General features: G+C 31.6%; 2 protein-coding genes across 3 annotated transcripts; both read left to right on the forward strand.

The window, feature by feature from the left end:
* The first annotated feature begins 5,406 nt into the window (after positions 1 to 5,406).
* On the forward strand, positions 5,407 to 8,636 carry LOC132308398 (peroxisomal membrane protein PMP22-like). 2 transcript variants are annotated; one of them, XM_059806468.1, is made up of 7 exons: positions 5,407 to 5,557; positions 5,667 to 5,765; positions 6,968 to 7,069; positions 7,485 to 7,560; positions 8,010 to 8,080; positions 8,174 to 8,259; positions 8,380 to 8,636. In XM_059806468.1, exons 1-7 carry the CDS (start codon positions 5,486 to 5,488, stop codon positions 8,429 to 8,431), a joined length of 558 nt encoding a protein of 185 aa, XP_059662451.1. In that variant the 5' UTR covers positions 5,407 to 5,485; the 3' UTR covers positions 8,432 to 8,636. The 2 variants fall into 2 exon arrangements, with proteins under 2 accessions (XP_059662451.1, XP_059662460.1); XM_059806477.1 differs by lacking the exon at positions 6,968 to 7,069.
* Positions 8,637 to 10,790: 2,154 nt separating this feature from the next.
* Positions 10,791 to 12,062, forward strand: LOC132278397 (probable F-box protein At4g22030). The gene has a single exon (XM_059780189.1). The coding sequence runs from the start codon at positions 10,791 to 10,793 to the stop codon at positions 12,060 to 12,062; it is 1,272 nt and encodes a 423-aa protein (XP_059636172.1).
* Positions 12,063 to 22,248: the final 10,186 nt, after the last annotated feature.

A 22,248-nucleotide genomic window follows, 5' to 3' on the forward strand; every position in this document is an offset into this window, starting at 1 on the left:
TTGAAACTTTAATTTGTACATTTTTCTCGAATGCATAAACACCTTTTAGTAAATTGCCTATACTTCGCTCTAATTCCTTTTTTGTATTAAAAAATCTTAAAGAGCTCTCCAAGAATGATCACATAGCTCAAAAAAATAGCTTCCACATAATTTGTTTTTTTTAGATAAAATCTAAAACCCACCTATCTATAGATTATTATTATTATTATTATTATTCAGTAAGGCTATATATATATATATATATATATATATCCGACAGCCACCAAGAGAATTGAAACATCATACACATATATACAAAGCTAAAATTGTACGAAAATATGTGACAACTATAGAAGTCAGTTTTATCTGATCAAACTTAGCTATCCAACGAACAAGAGGACATGTGCCCACCCCCAATTTTTTCTATTGATAGGTACAAAGTTCAGTGTTTCATTAAAGAAGAAGAGCTTTGTAAGAAAGTATGCTTTGGAACCTTGTATATGTAACATTATTAACCACTCTTTCCATCAAAGGTTTTAGTTTTTGACAAAGGCCGCCAAAAATTACACATTTACATGCAGGACCTACCTAGGATATTTTATGAGAGGGGATAATAATTTAAAAAAAAAAATTCAATAATTTCAAAAGGGTAATAGTAATTTTTTAAGGGTATATAATTAAAGAAAATAAATGACTAACGGTTAAAATATATATATCAAGGGGCGAGTTGCCCCTTCCCCACTCTCCGAATGAGATTTGTCTGCTCACTGCTGAACGCTAATGTTGTCCAATTATAAATGCACAAATAATTTGTACGCAGTAATTACAAAATAAGAATAACCTTTTTTTGGAATAAATTTAGTCACCCTCTTTGATTTTCTTATTTACAGTATGTTAAACTATTTTTTTGTGTAAAATATAAATTGCCACATATGATGTATAAATTTTTTTATCTACACCAATTTGTTAAGATACACTTTCACGTCACCAATGTGTAAAATTATTGTGTATTTTAGAGATCTCCAATTGTTATGTATATTTTTGTGTAAATTTAATGTATCATAATAGATTTACACGAAAAATTTAGATTATTTATTTTTACCTCCAGCTAATATTGTTTTATACCTTTTGTGTAAAAATATATTCTCAATAACAACCAACCAGTGTCATGCTTGGACCCATATGATGTGTAATTTTTATTTATTTATTTGCAATCGGTTAAAATACACTGCCACGTATGATATGTAATTTTTTTTTTATCTCCAGCATTCTGTTAGGATACACTGCCTTGTCACCACATGTAAAATTATTGTTTATTTTACATAATCATTTTATACAGCTACATAATCATATTTTATTTATTCTCCATCTTTCTCATTCCATTAACGAATCAACCCCATATTAAGTAGATTTGTAAAAATTATATAGGGTCTAGACATAATATTGGTTGGTTTTTATTGGGAAATATATTTTTACATAAAAGGTATAAAACAACCGCTGGAGCTAAAAATAAATAATTCAAAATTTTTGTGTAAATCTATTATGACACGTCAGATTTACACAAAAAAAATATATATACACAATAGTTGGAAATGCCACGTCAGATTTACACAAAAAAATATATATATATACACAATAGTTGGAAATGCTTTTACACAACCTTTTTATACAGGTACATCAACATATTTCATTTCTCCTTCCTCTTTCACGTTCCATTCAAGAATTAACCTCGTATTAAGTAGGTTTGTAAAAATTATGTGGGATTCAGGAATGATACTGACTAGTTGTTATTGGGGGATATATTTTTACACAAAATGTATAAAACAAACTAGAAGTAAAAATAAATAATTTAAACCATTTGTATAAATCTATTTAGACACATCAAATTTACATAAAAAAAAATATATACACAACGTTGGGATACTCTTATCACTTTTAAATTTATGCATTTGTGATTGGACCACATCAAAGTAACAATGACATTCACAAGTGAGTAAGCAAATCTTATCCTAAAAATAATTGCAACATGGGAATACGCGTATTGATTATAAGATGCTTAAAAGGTTCCACATCAACTAAAAACAGAATCACCTAAAAAATAGTAAACAGCTGTGGTACTCAAAATTCCATCGCAGGTGTTGTAGTGTTATAAGGGGAAACTTATCCCACATCGGATCCGAATGGGAAGTGACATGGGTATAAATGGGTGGGTATGCAGCACTACCCAACAGTTCGAGCTTTTGGGTAAATGGGCAAGCGCCTACCCGTTACAGTTGGTATCAGAGCCAGACCCAATCCTTGATCCGGTGCCACGCCAAGCGCCCGACCTGGAAGGCGTCCGGGTGTGCCACCCCGGGTAGGCAGGGTGGCCCAACCGCAACGAGGGCGTTGCGAGTTCGGGTGAGAAAGAATGTTACAAGGGGAAACTTGTCCTACATCGGATCCGGATGGGAAGTGACATGGGTATAAATGGGTGGGTATGCAGCACTACTTAACAGTTCGAGCTTTTGGGTAAATGGACAAGCGCCTACTCGTTACATGTAGCCTCTTCATTACCGGGTTCCTTTTAGTCTTCTAAACAGCCAGTGCATTTCATTATTAGATCACCTTCAATTAATTTCATAAGACCATCTACGTGAAAATACATTATGCAAATAAAATACCACAGTGCAAATAAATAATTTCTCTAAATTATATTTTGTACACAAAATATTCTAAATTATCATATTTTGTTGCAACATACCCCAGTGCGTATACTATATTTCATTAAATAAATTATGAAAAAAATTCATACTAATTTGATGACATATTCTCCTTTATTTTGTATAAATTTATTTATAATTTTTAAAATTAGTTATTTAAATAAAAAAAAAATCAGTAGAATTTTTTTAAAAAAAAATTAATTAATTTTAAAATTTTTAATGAATATATTACATGAAAAGAAGTTGTTTTTTTAAAAAGTATTTTATTAAATTTTTATCAATGTATTGTATGAAAAAAAGATATATATATATTTTTTTACGATAAAAATGTTTTAATTGGTTATAATTAGTTTTATTATAAATAATAAAATTTTAATAATAGGATAATTAATTTAGAAAATGGTAGTTACAATTTTTTTTTTTTCATTTTTATGTTAAATTGATACTAATAATAAAATTAAGGTAAATAGTATAATTAATATTTACATAAGAGAAGATAATAAAAATAATTTAATAAGAAATAAAAAAATATAATGAGAGGGTAAATAAGTCTTTTGTGATTGGTTTGTCCTTAATTGTAACAAATTAAAAGTTAAGAAGGCCCCTTTTCTAATTGTGGAATTCTCTTCAATTGTTAATTCAAAGAGATTATTTACAAAAGGGCAATAATTTAGGGTTTTTCTTTTACACTTTAGCCTAAAATACTATTATTAAAGTGAGATATTTCTAACACAAACTATTCAATCCAAGTATTTTGTGTGTCGGGAATTTAGCATCTAGCAACTTATTAATGCATTAGTGTTATAACATGGAAACCACATATTCAAATAACATAAAATAAATTATTTGAGTATAATATTTTATGTACTTTAAAACTAATATTCATATAATTTAAATGCACATTCTTTAACAACAAATATTTGGCTTAGTGGTTCACACGAGTATAGTTCATTGTCATGTCGGCCAAGTTGAAAATCTTGTCAAACTTTGTCTTCTCAACCTAGCGTCTTGCCATTAAATTTACTCATGATTTGCTTAGTTCATATTTTAAGAAAACATCAAAATTTGTTAGAATTTTATGAAAAATATTTATCTCTTATGAAGAATATTTGTTATCATTTAGAAGACTTTCATTTCATTTAAAGGATTTTTGTAATAAGTGGACGCTTAATCATTTATTTAAAAACTTAAATTATTACCACTTATTCATTTATTTAAAAACTTAAATTATTAAGTAGTACTGCATATGCACTCATTTATATCCATGTTAGTTCCCATCTAAATCCGATTTGAAATAAGTCTCCCTCTTGCAACAACTTTCATCTTTACCGATTTGAAAACAAGTAATTGGTCAAAGAGGTTTTATTATTATTATTTTTTTAATAAAGAAAATCAAACTAACATTGTTGTCAAAAATTCAAAATTGTTGTAACACAATAGAATAATTGCTGTATGTCTTGTAAAATGGTAAGATTTATTGCGAATTTTATTCTTATATTTAGCTATAAATGTGTCCTCATTGTTAATTTTATTCTTATATTTAGCTATAAATGTGTCCTCGTTAAGGATTTATTTTTAGTGTCTTCTTATAGCAACTAATTTAGAAATAAGATTAGACACAAAATTTAGCTGTGAGTGCCAAATAAATTTTAATGGGTAAATATATAAAATACTATAACTAAGGGTGACAATTCGTGTTCGTGTCATGTCGATGTAAGGGTATTATACTAAATAGGTAAATCCAAATCCAACCCATTTAATAATCGTGTCAAGAATCCTCAACACTAATCCAACCCGTTTATTAAACAGGTAAACGTGGTAAGCCGTTTAATGACCTGTTTATCAAAACGAGACTTTTAATATTTAATCAAATACTAAATAATAGAAAAAATTTGTTATAATTAACCCAAATATTTAAAATAAAAAGAAAAATCATAAGGCATAATAAGGCATAGACAAGATTTATATTGAAATGACTTAACTATTCATAATAATTGGGTTTAAACAGGTAACATATTACATAAGTCATATTCACGATTATAACATGTTGAGTTAAATAGATCATAAACGGGTTATACGGGTTGAACCCTTCAACCATAACCCAATACGTTCAAGTAAACGAATTAATCGTGTTGACCTTTTTATGACCCAAACCCGTTTATATTAAACGCAAATCTAAACTTTTTTAACTCGTATCGTGTTATCGTGTCGTGTCGTAATTTGCCATCCCTAACTATAACATAAGAAATTGTACAAATGGATTATTAAATGGATGAACATCCAACAGCTATATTCTTCTAAACTTTTTTTTCTTGTTTTTTCCCTCACCAGATAAAATAAAACTAAGAACAAACGAAACCATCACTACAGATATTAAAATTGTAAATGGGCCTCGAAGTTAGTCCACTGATCTTATTAACGGGCCTTGAAGGAAGTCCACTGATCTTATTGATGGCCTAAAGCCTAATGGTAACTAACACCTTCTATTAAATTATTTTTCTTAATTAATTGTAAGATACTCTCTAAAATATTAAATCGTTTTTCTTAATTTATTATAAAATACTCTCTACAAATATTAAATCATTTTTTTCTCAACTGTAAAAATATTGAATTATTTTTCTTAATTAATTCTAAGAAACAGTTGGGCAAACCACAGAGATTTAGCAGAACGGAAGGCGCGAATTTGGGCCCACACACAAAGTATGTCTTGGTCGATATTTTACAGGCATTCCAAACTTTACCGCAGGAGTGTGTAAAAAAAAGAGAGAGCAACCGTCGTCTTCGTCTCTCTTGCTATTCTAAAAATGGCGTCAATAGCGAAGAATGGGTTGCAACAGTACTTGTTACAGCTTCGATATCATCCTTTGAGAACCAAGGTTCGTCTCTCTGTGCATTTCTTTGCTTTTTATGATATGGGTATTGGTTCATTTGATCGATATGTTCGATTTGTGAATTGGGTAATTTTTGTATTGCTTTAATTTGCAGGCAATAACAGCCGGAGTGTTGTCGGCGGTCAGTGATATAGTGGCTCAGAAGATCACCGGCATAAAGAAACTTCAAATCAGACGCCTTCTTCTCAAAGTGGTATGAAGCTTCTCTAAACCCCAACCTCACTCTGTTTATATTAGTGGTGGGTAATTCTATGTTAGTATAGTGACAATTAAATTGAAATGTAACATAGGGTTCTGAAAGGTTTGTTCTGTTACTCAAATGGGTCATCACAATTTGAAAGACTGATTGAGTGATTCTATTCACCAAATTGAGGGGTTTATACACACATAAGTACGCATTTTTAGCCAGAGTAAACATACCCAACTTTATATTACCAGAAAATTTGGACTTTTGAATTGCTAAATTCATTTCAACAAAGTATTCTATAGGCTCTTTTATTTATTTATTATTATTATTTAAAAAAAAATAAAAATTAGGATGTACTTTCTCCCCAAATTTCTTTTGCTTTCGTGATTTATTTTGTTGAAAATTTGATAAACAAAATATCGGAAAAATGGTCAACAATAGTTCGAAATTCGCTGGGCCTTTTTTGTCCTTCAGCTTATCCGAAAGCTGCTAATGTTATTTAATTGAAATTAATCTCACCTTGATTTGGGCATGATTTCAAAATCTCATTTTTGGTTGTATTTACTAGGCATGTAACATCAAGATGATGAATTTTTAATTAATATATTGATTTGAAAATATTTGGAGTCTTTCCAGCCATCTAAGCATATTCTAAGATGAATGGGCACAAAGCTTCAGTATACTAGTATTCCTACTGTCAATCTCCAACATGACCATAGTCCACCCTTCAGAACCCGAGTCACTGAACCAGATGCCATATAATGTAACAAAGCTGTGATAGAGTTCAACTCTCAGTTCTGAAAAGCTCTTATAAGCAAGGCTTCTTATTACTTCATTAGCCCAGAAAGAGTTCAACTACCAACTTTCCCATAAGCCCACTTCATGTGAGATATCATATTTCTACTATAAGTCACGGATTTTCCCTTGCAATGTTCTTCTGTATCCATATAGACCTGGCAAACATTGATCAAACACCTTGATATTTAAAAGGATTGTCTGTATTTCACTGTCTCTGGTGATGATCATCTCTAGATTGCTGATATGATGTGTGATTCACTGGTTCCTAGTTTGTCTTACTAATCTGATGTTGACCTCTGTAATAATTACAGCAATATATTGAGCACATAATAGTTCTAATTTTGTTTATATATATATATATATATATATATATATTTATGAGATATCTATCGTAACATTGCTAAATGCAGCTTTTTGGATTTGTTTATCTTGGGCCATTTGGGCATTTTCTTCACATATTACTGGATAAACTTTTCAAAGGGAAGAAGGATACAAAAACAATAGCCAAGAAGGTATTCTTTTTATCCTTATGCTGATTTGTTTTGAGAGGACAGGGTTAGAAAGGTAATTGTAGAATTCACAACCAATGCAATCTGAGTAACTTTAAGATTCCAAATTTCTAATCATTTCCTTTACAATAAAACGTGATTAACATGCCCTTTGTTTTTTTACCTTCTCATGTTTTGTTGTTAAAAAAAAAAAAAAAAAATAGATTTCAAAATAGTTGAGGAATCTTTAAAATATTAACCAAATACCTATTAACCTCAATTGCCTTCCTTAAAAGCTTAAATAAGTTTTAATGTCTGATGGTTTATTCAAGACGTTCTAGCTGATTTTGGGGGGTGCGCGAGTGGCTGAGTGTTAAGAAACAGAAAGGAAAAAAAGAAAAAAAGGCTATCCTAAAAGTGTCCTATTTAAACATTTCAGGTGATGGTGGAACAGTTGACATCATCTCCCTGGAACAACATGCTTTTCATGATTTACTTTGGGTTAGTAATTGAAGGTAAATCTGCATCACAACTTGTAAATAATGTTATTTACAATACAAGGATGCAAGTTACAAAGTTTCCTTGGCAACCCTTATATGTGATCCTAGGAAAAGTGCCGTATGATATATTGCTTCGAGGGTTCAAATCCCCATAGGGGCAAAGTGAGTGCATGAGTTTCTTGCCAAGGTAAAAAATAGAAAGAAACAGGGTGGATAAGTTAGTCCCACTTCAAACCTTAAATTTGATTTTGTGTAACTTTTGTACATAAAATGCTGCATGCCATTTTAGAGTCGAACAACTCATTTTCTCAAATATCTTAGCTTGCCTGAAGCATTAAATTGATGGTAAATTGACTAGTTATGGACATTTCATGCAGCAATTTCTTGAACCAGAAATGGTAGTGAGGCCTTACTTTTCCTAATTAGACTACGTTTTTTGCTGAATAAAATCTTATAAAGTGCAGGAAGACCCTGGGTCCATGTAAAAGCTAGAATCAAGAAGGAATATCCGAGAGTGCAGTATACAGCATGGACGGTATCTCATTTTATAATCATATATAATTATGTTATTCTGTTATATAGAAGCATGGTCCTAAATTATTCGAAAAAATCTACAATGAATATGCAGTTCTGGCCAGTGGTGGGATGGATAAATCACCAGTATGTGCCACTGCAGTTCCGCGTGATCTTCCACAGTGTTGTTGCATGTTGCTGGTATGTACTCTTGGATCCCCTTCGCCGTTCTTGTCGTTTTAAGCATAATTTATCTTCTTGATTCCCATTTACATTATTTGGCAATGAAAATGGTTTGTCACTTTCTTTTCCATTGTTTAGGGGAATATTTTTGAATCTGCGAGCACGGTCTGTGGCATTGGCTAAAGTCTAGAAGTTGAGTGAAAGGAATTTGTGGATGAGTGTGTGCTTCAGATTACCTTAACACAGTTATGGGGATGTTGTATGTAGCTAATAGTAGTAGATGGTGAAGAGTGGTTGCACCACTGCTTTCTTCTCTTTTTTATTTTCCCACACATAGTAGTATGTGTAAACAGATGAACTATTGCTTCTATTGGAGAAACCATGAACTCAGAATATAGCCTGATGTGTATCACTGTAGTTGGTGCTAGATTTTCAATGGAAAATATTAAGGAATTCTGTCAAGTTATTAACTTTGATTCGCAGTTCGTTGATCAATGGTTCCTCATAAATTCGATTATTGTTTAACATCTTCAACATCGTACGTTATTATACATTTTGACTAATGCTAGGCACATGCTTTATCGTCTTACAACAAAACGTAGGATTTTAGTATGGTCTTTTCCTACATTGGCTTTCAACAAATAACAAGTAAAACCTTGAAATAGCCGACAATGCAAAAAGCATGGTCAACTCAACCGTTTTGTTTTAGCCATTCGTTAGCCATGGTGAGGTAGGGAGGATGAAGGGATGGATGAGAAATTCATTATTATTTTGCTTTCATTCAAAAATTGGCGGTCAGGAGTGGTGAGGTAGGAAGGATGACGGGATGGATGAGAAATCTATTATTATTTTGCTTTCATTCAAAAGTTGGCGGTCGGGAAAAAAATAAAATTTGTTGACCTTATGTAAGTGTATTAATTTATATATTAAATGGCATATTGTGTAGTAATAAGATAATGAGTAAATTACACCGACACCCCTAAGGAACCCATAGAAATCATAAAGTTAAAAGGTTTTTTGAGGGATGAAAAGTTATATCACCCATTAGTAGGTTAGAAAGACATGTTGGAAGATAGGAAGTTCAGTCAATATATTTGTTAACTGTAAAAATGAAATTAACCTCGCTAGGTGTGCAAATGAGGCAAATCAAACCAAAATTTCCGGCTATTCGAGCTCTAGCTCTAGTTTGATTATCGAGCTCTAAGCGGTCAAGCTTACCTCATCAATGGTTTTGGGAAGAAGGGTAGCTTTAAATGTCCCTCAACCCTATAGTCCGTAAATATATGCTTATTGCATGTTATCTGTTTGTTTACATGTAAAACAGAAAATATATATATTTACTTTTTTGGTGTTTGGTAAAGATCTAGATTGATTTTAATGACGAGTTCATCTGGCGAGACATGTAAAATAACTTGTCGAAAATTGATATATAAGTTATTTTTGTAAAATTTTAATATATATTTTTTTCATAAATATTTTACTGACAACCAGGTACTAAAAAATTAAAAAAATATTTTATATTCAAACAAAAGGCGTAATTATTCTTTACGCATCACGCGGTCATTCACTTTGGATTACCCGTTAGAGTGGCAGATATAAAGGGTGAACATTATATACATGATACCTGAAACACAAATGTGATATATGCAGATTGCAGAGACGCAAGAGTTATAATTAAGCTGATCAACTTGATTTGTTCATTTATCTGTTGTATTAACCGCCAATCCAAATTGAATGCCTAAATCCATCTTAAAATGATTTGTTCAGTTGTAACAAACTTATGTCGTCATTATGCGTGTGTATTTTTAGGATGGTGAACATTACATCCCCAACAAAAATACCAAGAATTTATCTTTCGTCACAACACATTACATAATAGTTTACTGTTCAAGGAATCTTGTCCCACCTAAAATTCAAATGAAAAATAATAATAATAATAATATTTATTTCAGACCGCAAAAGATTGACTCGGTTAGGCTAAAAAGACCCAAGTTTTAAAAAATATATATAATCTATATATATATATATTTTGAAAGTCATTAATTTATTGCACTCAATCTGAAATCAAGTTGGATAAATTTATGAACATTATGAAATTATATTCATAAAAATGATGCAATGATCAATTAATTATGAAATTATCTAGGCAAAATGGTTGATTTTGGCTATGGTCTTTGCACGTTGGCCATTTCAAGGTTTTACCTTAGTTTTTGTTTGAAAGTCAATGTAGACCCACTCCAGGGTTGAGGCCAAAGCAGCCAAAGTGAAGTGTGAGAGAGCACTAATGCCATAGAACAAGAAAAGTCTAAGCCATGAACCCATTCAACTCACAACGGTTAACGTTGAACCGCAGTTTAATTTATTCAGTCTTCTGTATGAAATTCAATTCTCCAACTCCTCCTCTATATATATATGTGTTCGTGCAATTGTATATTCCACAATCAACAAAGCCTAAAACCACTTCACACACAAACACAACTACAACAGAAAAAAAAAAAACCAAGAAACTATAGATCATACATAACCTTAGCACCACAAAAAAAACTACAATGGCAGCCCTCCAAGCTTCAAGGATCATGCATTCATCTTTTTCTTCTTCGCGGTGTCGAAGAGGAACAACTAGAGGTGCCATCAATGCGCCAAGACTCCCCACGAGTCCTCTCTCTTTTCCGACTCTCGCAACCGGAGTTTTGGAACCAAGAATTGGTTACACAAATTCAACCACTGCCCATAACATCAATATTATGAACACTATTCCAACGAGAAATGATACTGATGTTTCCGACGATCCAGTGGTGATCGCGAAGCTCTATGCAGTCATGGAGGCTGTCGCGGATAGAGTGGAGATCCATAAAAATATTGGAGAGCAGCGGAGCAACTGGAATAGCCTACTCTTAACGTCCATAAACGCAATCACTCTCACAGCTGCAACCATGGCCGGTATTGCAGCTAGTACTAATATTATTGGTGCTCCTCTTGTGGCTCTTAAGCTGTCTTCTACTCTGATGTATTTGGCAGCTACCGGAATGTTGTTGGTCATGAACAAGATTCAACCTTCTCAACTGGCTGAAGAACAGAGAAATGCTGCAAGATTGTTCAAGCAGCTTCACCGAGAAATTCAGACGATCATGTCTAATGGCACTCCCACAATGGATGATGTGAAGGACTCGATGGAGAGAGTTTTGGCTCTTGACAAGGCCTACCCTCTCCCTCTAATCGGCGTTATGCTCGACAAATTCCCATCCACCATGGAGCCTGCAGTGTGGTGGCCGCGCCAACAACGTAGAAAAGGGATAGGGTCAAGTGGGGAGATGGACAATAATGGTTGGGATAGGAGATTGGAAGAAGAGATGAGAGAGGTTGTTGGGGTTGTGCAAAGGAAGGACAAGGCAGACTATTTGAGGTTGGGTGAAAAGGCATTGAAAATCAGCAAAGCATTGGCCATTTCCGGCCCTTTACTGACCGGCCTAGCAGCTGTTGGATCCGCCTTCGTGGGATCTCCAAGCCACGGTTCATGGGGCGCGGTGCTAGGAGTTGTTGGTGGTGCATTGGCGAGCGTCGTGAACACGATGGAGCATGGTGGACAGGTGGGAATGGTGTTTGAGATGTATAGAGGCAATGCCGGTTTCTTTAAGCTGATGGAAGAGTCCATAGAATCAAACTTGAAGGAAAGAGATGTGGAGAGGAGAGAGAATGGGGAATTGTTTGAAATGAAGGTGGCTTTGCAGCTGGGAAGGAGCATGTCAGAGCTAAAGGAACTTGCAGCTTCTTCTTCAAGAAAAGGGGAGGCCGATGAAGAATTTGCAAGCAAGCTTTTCTGAAATCTCTGTGCATGGTTCATCTTCACTAATTGTTAATAATTTTGTTCTATATTCTTGCGTAAATATGTGACGCTAACTTTGCCCATGAAAATTGAATCAGTACTCTGTTGTAGCTTTCATTCACTTTGCATTCAAATTAAGTATGGTTTCAATGCAATTTGTTATGTTCACCAGAAGAACTAAGGAAAATTAGGTAAAATATTTTTTTCCAGGGTCTGATTGTAGTAAAATATTTATGAAGAAAAATAATATTAAAACCTAACAAAAATAACTTGTTCATTTATTTTCGACAAATTATTTTACATGATCCACCCGATGGATTTCACCTCAACCACGACCTAGATGTATCAAATACTAAAAAATAAAAATTAAAAAAAAACATTTTACTTAAAAATATAATATATTTTCCCACGTAGAAACAACGGAGCCCATAATGAAATGATAATAACAGTAAATTAAAAACAAACATATACAAGAAAAAATTAATTTGTATAGCGCAGTAAGCCTCAAAGGAATAAATAATTCAATATTGTTGTTATTGAATTGGTAGGGAATTTTCACTCCACGTTATATGCATGTGTTATATTTAACAAGGAAAACCTTTACATTATGTGGATTAAAATTAAGTTCATTAATTTAAGTATTTAAGCTGCCCTTTTTCATCCCATTCAGCCCTCAAGAAAGATTAAATCAAAATTATCAAATATATAGTAATATTGCTCGTTTAATACTTAATATTATCAAGAAATATTAAGTAACCAAGCCAAAAATCATTAACAATTAGTAAAGGCTTAAAATCTCAATAACAGACTGAAAGTAATATGAAACATTGTTTAATAGGAAGATTCACTGGATTGGACACACATGTAGTTTCACAAGAGAGCTATAATGTTATAATACAAAAAAAGTTGGGGCAGCTTGATTTGTAATTCTGAGAATAATTTTTTGTTTTCAGAAAATTGAAAACTGAAAACTATATAAAAAAAAAATTGTGTTTGGTTCAGTTTTCTAAAATCTATTTTATGAAAATTCAGTTATAAAAAGACATGTTTTCAGATAATTGCCTTTTTATTGTTCTCTAAAAACTTTTTTTATCTGAATTTTTAAAAACTATTTTCAGAGTTATAAACCAAACAGTCCCTTTATTATCTCAAAAAGTCTACATTTAATAAAATATTTTAATTAAAAAAATGAATTGATAATATGAGTAGTAGTATACTTGCAAATTGTGGTTATGACTATAATCTGCAAATTGTACTTCTATTATTTTTTTGGCTTTTAAAGTTTTTTTGTTCTACACAGTTTTGCAAAAAAATAAAATTTTAAAAATAAAATAGAAACCAAAATAAAATTAGAATTAAGGGATAGTGGGAAGCATGGTTGGCAGTCTAGGAGACTTCCTGTAGCTGGTGAGTGGTTTTAATGTTTTTATTGATGTGTAGAAAGTTAAAGTCAGCAACTGTTTTTCTAAATTAATTATTTTTTTCAGTAGATATTTTTTCTAAATTAATTATTGCTGGAGACATTTGTTTGAGTTTATTATAATTTTATAGTCGTAGTAGCCACAGCCACGTGTATGGCTAATATTGTAGTTTGAGGCTTGACCAACTGATAAATATCTTTTTTGTTAGCTAAAAGATATGAAGTGAGAGCCTTATTTTTCTTAATCATCCGGTGAAATTTAATTTTCTTAATCACCCACCATTTTTTTTTATGTCAGTCTTGTTTTATTATTATTTTTTTTTAAGGTAAATAGGTAAAGGTTAGTTTTGTTGCATAAGCTTGTGCTAAATATATATATATATATATATAACAGTCTCAGCTTTTTGTTATCTTTCAAATTTTTTTTTTTTTTTTGGGGCAATTCATAGTTTGGATGTTGCCATTATCAGATGAAAAAGGTACAGATGAAAAAGTTATTGGTGGCAATTTTAATAACTCAGCGAGTGCGACTGTTTTTAATGGCATTTTGCCACAAAGTGTTATGTAGAGTTCAAACAGGCAAACAGTGTGTCATAGACTATTTAATTTTTTTTTAATTTATTTATAGGTTCTGTGTCCTGTTTGGAAATGATCTAAAATAGTCATTTTATATTGTCTAAATTTTTAAATATTACTAAATTAAAAGTATTGGAAAGACAAATTACATTCAATTTTATTAACCTAAAAGCTAATTTGGATTATAAACGCTAATTTGGATTATAAACTCTGTTCATGATTTTTGTTTCATATGAATATGGATTCTGTTAGATTGTAGGTAGGACATTCAATTGATAATGGGATAATTTAGACAATTGAATTTATAACAAAATTTCTTTGAACAATGGTTCCCAGGAGGGTTTGGAGGTTGGAGTGCTTGAGCAACTCCATTGCGTATTTATAGCTCACTCCTTTCTCCTTACTTTTCTAAATTATTCTAAATTTTCAATCTTATAATATTTTTTCATTTCTAAATATTTAATTATTAGCACACATATTTATCATATGTCATTTGTTTAAAAAAAAATTAAAAAATGTCTATCTAGAATCATAGATAATAAATATGTTTAAGTTGTCACTTCTAAAAACTTCATTAATTTTTACCGCTTCCTTATTGCACTATTTGAAAACTCCCAGCATTTGAGAAACATAGATACGAAATATGAACACCATATAATAAAAAAATTAAAATTAGATACGACATGGATAAGGTTAATATACATATAGATTTTTTTTTTTCATTTGTTTATTGATTAAGACAATTATAGTAAAGTTACATAAGTTAGAAGATGAGGCAATTGTATTATATAGGATAAAGGGGAAAAAAAAAAAAAAAAAAATCCCTTAAACTATTATTTTTTTGTAAATAACCCCCTAAACTATTGATATGTTGTAATTAAGGACAAACTCATCATAAAAAATTATTTTACCCTTTTGCCTTAAAATTTTCATTTCTTATTAAATTATATTTATTATCTTTTACCTTATCTAAGTATTAATTATAACATTTACCTTAATTTTATTATTATTATTATTATCATTTTTTCATAAAAATGAAAAAAATAAAGATTTGTAAATATCATTTTCTAAAATGATTAATTTATTATTAAAACTTTACTATTTATAATAAAACTTATTATACTTAGTTTAAATTTTTTTAGCGCAATAAAATACCTTCTTATTCATACAATATATTCATGAAAAAATAATAAATTACTTACATGAAAAATAACTTCTTTTTAATGTAATATATTCACGAAAAATTAAGAAATTATTTAAATTGTTTTAAAATTTTCTACTTAAGATTTTTATTTAAACACTTAACTTTAAAAATTAAAGGTGAATTTATGCAAATTTAATGGAGATTATGTCATCAACTTAGTATGATTTTTTTTAATAATTTAATTAAATAAGAAAAATACATTAAGTGCAATTCAATAAGAAATGACATTATGGTCATTCAATGTAAAATAGTTTATTCATCAAGGTATTTTATAATAAAATGTGATAATTCAGGGATATTATGCACAAAAATATATTTTAAGGGAGTAATTTGCAAATTCTAACATAAGTCAGAGGGTTTTTTATTTTTATTTTTTATTTTTTATCACACTTTATGTAGAATTTGTTAGTCAAATGTTTGAAATATACTGACCGCCTATAAGACATGTTGATGTAATAATAATTAAAAAAAAAAATTTAAAGGTAAAGTGCAACAAACTTTTTGGATTATGTTTGAATTTGCAAATAACCCCTGAATTATATTTTATGCATAAAATCTTCTAAATTATCACATTTTGTTACAACATATTCCAATGCCTATATTATATTTTATTAAATAACCATAATACCCCTTCTTATTGAATTATATTTAATATAATTTTCTTATATAAATAAATTATAGAAAAATCATACTAATTTGATCACATATTCTCCATTAAATTTTAATTATTTAAATAAAAAAATTTAGTATAAATTTTTTTAAAAATTAATTAATTTTTTATTTTTTAATGAATATATTACATGAAAAGAAGGCATTTTTCTAAAAGTATTTTATTCATTTTTATCAATATATTGTATAACAAATAATATATTTTTTACGATAAAAGTGTTTAAATTGATTATAATAAGTTTTATTATAAGTAATTTTTTTAATTATAATTTAATCAATTTAGAAAATGATATTTACAAATCTATGTTTTTTTATTTTTTTTAATGATAAATTGATAATAATAATAAAATTAAGGTAAATACTATAATTAATATTTACATAAGAGAAAAGATAATAAAAATAATTTAATAAGAAATGAAAATTTTAATAAGAAAGGGTAATATAACCTTTTATGATAGATTTGTCTTTAATGGCAACAAATCAATAGTTTAGAGGAATAATTTTTAGTTTATAAAAATTATTTAAAAAAAATAATAATTTAGGAGAGTTTTTTCACTTTACCCTTTAAATTATGATCACCACCCTAAAATGTTGAACATATATGGTCAAAAGTATCTATGAATTGGGTCCAGTCAAAATTTGAATTTTAAACAGAGAAATCGAGATGGAGTTTTTTTTATTTTTTTTTTCTGAAATTGTTTTGCTATTATTTCAAATAAGTGAATTTGAACCGATCAGAATTTGAAATTTGAATGGAGAAAAGTGAAAAATAAAAAATGCACACGTGTGGAGGAATCGAGATGGAGTTACTTTTTTTCAGAAATTGTTTCCCTATTATTCAATTGGGATAATTTTTAAAAAATAGATTTTTGTGGGTTAAAGGACAAATTTTTCCAAATCAATAAAATTTTATCAAAGTCTGGATATGAAAATCTACATTATATTATTATTTTTTTTTTTCCAAATTGCCCTTCTATTGTTATTTGTGATATTATGGTAATGTCCGTCCCTCTCATATGTAGAGAGAGAAACTGAGACGTTTTGGGGCGCCTCTCCGAAATGCCATTGCTTTCTCTCTCCTCAAAGGGTTTTGGGTCTCATATGTTGAGAGTATATATATGTGTGTGTGTGTGTGTTTTTCAAATAATTATTGCTTCGCCGGAATCTGACCCACTTGAATCATTCCTCGATGACACATTGCAGGAGCCACAGTTTCAGGCACTGTCCGGAATCTGACCCACTTGAATTATTCCCCGATGACACATTGCAAGAGCCACAGTTTCAGGCACTGTGTTCACCTTTGAAAACCATTGCAGCTACCAGGTTTGGCCCGGAACATTATCCGGCAATGGAGCTGACGTCCTCGGAGATGGCGGCTTCGAATTGCAACCGGGGCATCCGTCCAGCTCCCGGCACAAACCGGGTGGTCCGGCTGGTTCTGGCCGAGAACCGGGTGTAACTTCTACGATTCCTGTAACGGAAAATGCGCCACCAGCGACTGCGGCAAACTCAACTGCACCGGTGGCGGCACTCTTGGGACTGCAGGTACGCGGGTTGAACGGCGGTCGTCAACGCCCAGTGCAAAACGTCTCAGTTTTTCTCTCTACATACCAGAGAGAGAGAGACAGTACCATAATTCACAACAATAATAGGAGGTCAATTTAGAAAAAAAATATATAATATACTGTAGATTTTCATGTACACCTCAGGTTTGAAAACTTAATTTTGACTCCGTTATTTTGTTCTTTAACTCACAATATTTTTTTTTTTCTTTTGAATTATCCCTATTCAATTTTAGTTGGATATCTGTCAAGAATTGCTTCCTTTTCCACATGGCGCGAGCTTATTTGATGGAGTGGCATATCTGCACGTGGTACCCCAGAGTAGGGAAATATTTCTCAAAATTTCTCCAATTTGCTGAGAGGGTATCAACAAATACAGTACTGGGTGATGATGTATTTTCCATCTACGAATTCACGTGATGTATATATATACAAGTGAATTCGAATATGCAAAAAGGTTTCCATTTCCATTAAACTCTCTCTGTTTGTTCTTTATGGATGTTGTTCTCATGTTTTCTCTTCGATTTCCTGTATAAAATATTACTACCAATTCGCTAAATATTGTAAGTCTCCTCATTTGTGTATATATCTATAATTGTAAGTCGTTATCTATATTTATACATATATAAATGTTAACTAAACCTGAATGTTTGTTTGTGCTTTTAAGTGTTGTTTTTATGTATGTTCTATATATTAGTTCTGCAACAGGTGTGGTCACATATTATTGTTTGTTTTACAAAGTTATAACCATCAATGCATGGAGATTAAAAGGGCTAGCCCGGTGCAAAAGGGTCCACCCATTGCAGGGTTTGGCGAGGGTCACATGTATACAATCTTACCTGCGTATGGAGTGCTGTTTTCAGTTTCAAACTTGTGACCTAGGGCCGACCTAGAATGTTTGATTTGGGGGCCAAATTAATTATATGTTTTGTTTTTAAAGTAAATTTATTCTATATTTTTATTTACAATATGAGTCTTTTTCCTTATTCATAAATGTATTGACATCAAACTTTCTCTGTTTGTTTCTCTCTGCATTTACGAATGTTGTTCTTATGTTGTATAAACAATTAGCAATTCGTTAAATCTTGAAAGTCTTCTCATTTATATATGCGTGTATATTTAAGTCTTTGTAGTATTTATCCATACATAAATGTTAACTGAACTGAATGTTTGCTTGTGCTTATGTGTTGTTTTTATGTATCTTCTATATATAATTTATGTATCATATGTGGTAATGTATTGCTTTTGATTTAAAAAGTTATAACCATCAATGCATGGTGGTTCTTTAGAAACTGAGAGAGAAAAAATCCCAATTGTCTGTTGATGAGATGAAACCGAAAATTTAGAGTTTAGATTTTATTATATACTAAAACTGCACTTGATTATCATTTGACAAATATGCTAGGACTTCTTAACAACGGATAGGGAGACAAAATTCCTGGAAGTTCTTAGCAAGCTACAATCTGAAGAGAAGAGGAAGCTAGAGAAGGCTTATGGTGTTTACATCCATGTGGATGCTTTGACTCTGGCTTGTAAAATTGTCTGGGGATGGTTTAATGGTCAGTTTCCAAATTTTCTTTTCTTCTTCTTATTTGGCGTCACTATCATATTATTGACAACTGTGAAAAATAATATTTCATTATACATTTTGTGCTTCTTTAGCTATCCTGTCTAATGGAGGAGGAAATGATGATAGCTCGAAAGTGATGGTGTTGCAAAAGAAGGCAGTTGAACTGCTGGAAAAAGCCTGTGTAATTCTTTGAAGCCACAGCTTCAGGACCTCGAAGTAAGATTGCTCGGGAGTGTAGTCGTTCAAACTTCAAACACATGCTATCACTGCATTGCTACTGCCCTGGGGAGTTCTGACCCCAAGTGTAGTGGGGCTCACCCTATTGGATCATTTCTCTTCCTCTGTGATTCTGGTATTGGTGGCATACAGATTGTTGAAGCACTTGCTTAGCAAATTTTTGACAACAAAGACCTGGTGCTAAGATTTGAAATGTCAGATTACAGGGACTTACATGATAGTGGGTGTGCTACACGTGTCCATGGTGTTTGGCCTGGGTAACTAAATTATAGCTAGTGGTACCTTTTTCTTTTTCTTTTTCTTTCTGATTTTTTGTTTTAAATTTGATTGTGTCACTTTATTTCTGAATTTTTTCACGGAATACAATCATGAAGAGCATGGTGTGGAAGGGAAGCTCATGGAGGCTGTTAAAAGAAGTCCGTTTTGTGTTATTTTGCTTGACAATTTTGAGAAGGCCAATAAGTATGCTATTAATATTCTGTGTGATATCCTTTTTTTTTTTTGTGTTATTTTGCTTGACAGTCTTGAGAAGGCCAATAAGTATGCTATTAATATTCTGTGTGATATCCTGAAACATGGAAGACTTATAGATCGCCTGGGAAATAGTGTTGACTTCACCAAAACTATGATCATTATGAAGTCATATGTGGGGAAGGAAAAACTCGCGCCTTTTTCCTGCAAATGTTTACAGATAGGTCGATGTCAGCCCATCAAGAAAGAAAATTTTGTTCCTCCATATAAAAGGTCGCATGAATGCAATCATCTCCCTGTTCTTAGAGCGGTAAGCTGTGTTAGAAAGACAGATCTACATTTACTTAATTTCATTTGGGTTTTCTATTGTCACTCCCTTTCTACATTCCTCATTTTTATTCTAAACCTACGAGTATATCTGTGTTTCATTTTGAAAGGCAAGGAATTTTTTTAGTGACGAGCTGGATGATCTTTTGGATGATATTATTATTTTTAATACGGTTTCCATTCAACAACTCAACGCTGTCGCTAGGCTCCGGCTGAGAGATGTACCTAACACTATGAATCAGAACAGGCTCATTTTATACCCATCCGAAGCTGCATTGCGATGTATAATTTTGGAAGCCCGTTGTTCTAGGGTGAGTGTCTTTTATTTTTTCCTTTTAATCTAGCGTTGATTTTGATATGGGAAGAGAATTAAACAGCCTGCCATTAGTGAGCCGATCTACGGTTTGCCTAATAAGCCTATGCTCAATAATTTTAGGTAGTCTCTGCCTCAGAGCTTTTAAATTTTGCATGTTCTCTTCCCTTTTTGATTTCAGCCAATTTGGGGTAGAACTTGTAGATTATTCTACACCTACCTTACTAGGAGTTAAATTATGGCATTTTGTTATGTGAACTTCTCACTTGAATTATTAAAGATGGAAGTTGACAGTTAATGACTGGTAGCTGATTTTAAAGATGATGTCATGCCACAACTCATGAGTGCCTAGGCAATCGCATTTTCTTATCAAAAAGATATCCAGAAGTGCTTAATTGGATCATGCTTGTCTTATGACTTGGAGGGTAAACCAAGAATGTGGTATATTGGATTTTGTTGAGGTTAAGTGTCAAGATTTAGACTTTAGTGAATTTGGTGTGAAGAGATGTGATTTGGCATAGTTAGCTTGATCCTTATGTGGATAAATATTATCCATGTTGTATAATAAGTCTGCCTGTTTATGTATTTTTAACCTTATGACTCAAATCCATGATATAGTTTTGCATTCAAACCTACTATGAATTTGTTTGCCCCATTTATAAATTGTAGTTGAAATTGTGGGTTTGCGGTTTGAGAGGACTATATTGGGATTCTTCCAACTTAATGTTGAAAATTCTAATGTTATTTACCAATGCATTAGAGACTGGATACCGATATGTAAAAGTGACTAATGATGTTTGAATGGTAAGTTAATTGCTGGAACACTAGTTTCTGTAATTTTTTATTTTATATTTTTTATTTCATTTGTGGGGAGTTATACAATCCAACATAGCTGTAGTCAGACCGCCGAAACGTCATTTTCTCAAATCTATATTGAATTGTAATGGTTTCCCGTCCTTTTGGGTTTCAAACACTTGGCAAAAATGCCAAAAATGGCTAACATCTCATTGAGATTAATTACCATCATAAATGACCACTTTCCCTTCTTTTCATGAGAAAATCTTTGAAGTGGACTAATGATAATTATTGCTATTGTCTATTAGGATACTGGAGCACTACTGAAGGCATTTCTACGGAAGAATGTGGTCCCTGTACTGTCTCAGATACTCGCAGATAATGTCAAAAATGACTTATCTGTTATTTACATTGATACATTGGTGGGGAAAACAGAATTATCTTACAGACTGAAGAGTTGAGGTCCATTGGATGATAAGGATTTTAAGCAGTGCAAAGATTTGATAACGAGTTGGAGACAATGGTGATAGTTGCAATAGAGTGTGGCTTGCTCTTGGTATGCTGGGGACGGAGGACATGTTAATACTTTAACCAATATGTCTGATCTAATAGGGTGATGTATAGTGAAGCACATTATATTGGCATCTGGTGAGTACTTAATGCACAGTTTTATCACAACTTCTGTTTCCAATTAGGGATATGATTAAAATAGTGGACTGAAACTACATGTTTAGCTTGCATGGTCTGTTGGGTAATTCGGGTTTTTGATTAAATGGTGAAGCTACAATTGTTTGGAATGCTGAGTTTTTTTTTTTTACATTAAGATTAATAGCCATTTTGTCGGGAGGGAAACCACCAATTACTTAAAATAGAAAATTACACTGAACAATGTTAATGAAATATTCTCCCGTAAGTCAGTGTTGCACTGTTGCGATACAATTTATTGAATTTACAAAAATTACACTGAACAATGGTGTCGGAATTAGAAATGCTTTCATAATTTGCCTTGGGATTTAAAATAGTTTGTTGTTTGTCCATGG

The sequence above is a fragment of the Cornus florida genome, unplaced genomic scaffold (genome assembly GCF_030987335.1).
Source record: "Cornus florida cultivar Cherokee Brave unplaced genomic scaffold, ASM3098733v1 CherokeeBrave_3.0.0_Hap2_Chr01, whole genome shotgun sequence".
NCBI lineage: Eukaryota > Viridiplantae > Streptophyta > Magnoliopsida > Cornales > Cornaceae > Cornus > Cornus florida.

Bases quoted from the DNA above. Each gene is read 5' to 3' on its own strand.
- LOC132308398 (XM_059806468.1), top strand. From the start codon at position 5,486: ATGGCGTCAATAGCGAAGAATGGGTTGCAACAGTACTTGTTACAGCTT. The intron at 5,766-6,967 runs GTATGAAGCTTC...TGCTAAATGCAG, and splicing joins GACGCCTTCTTCTCAAAGTG to CTTTTTGGATTTGTTTATCT. The intron at 7,561-8,009 runs GTAAATCTGCAT...TATAAAGTGCAG, and splicing joins CTTTGGGTTAGTAATTGAAG to GAAGACCCTGGGTCCATGTA.
- LOC132278397 (XM_059780189.1), top strand. From the start codon at position 10,791: ATGGCAGCCCTCCAAGCTTCAAGGATCATGCATTCATCTTTTTCTTCT.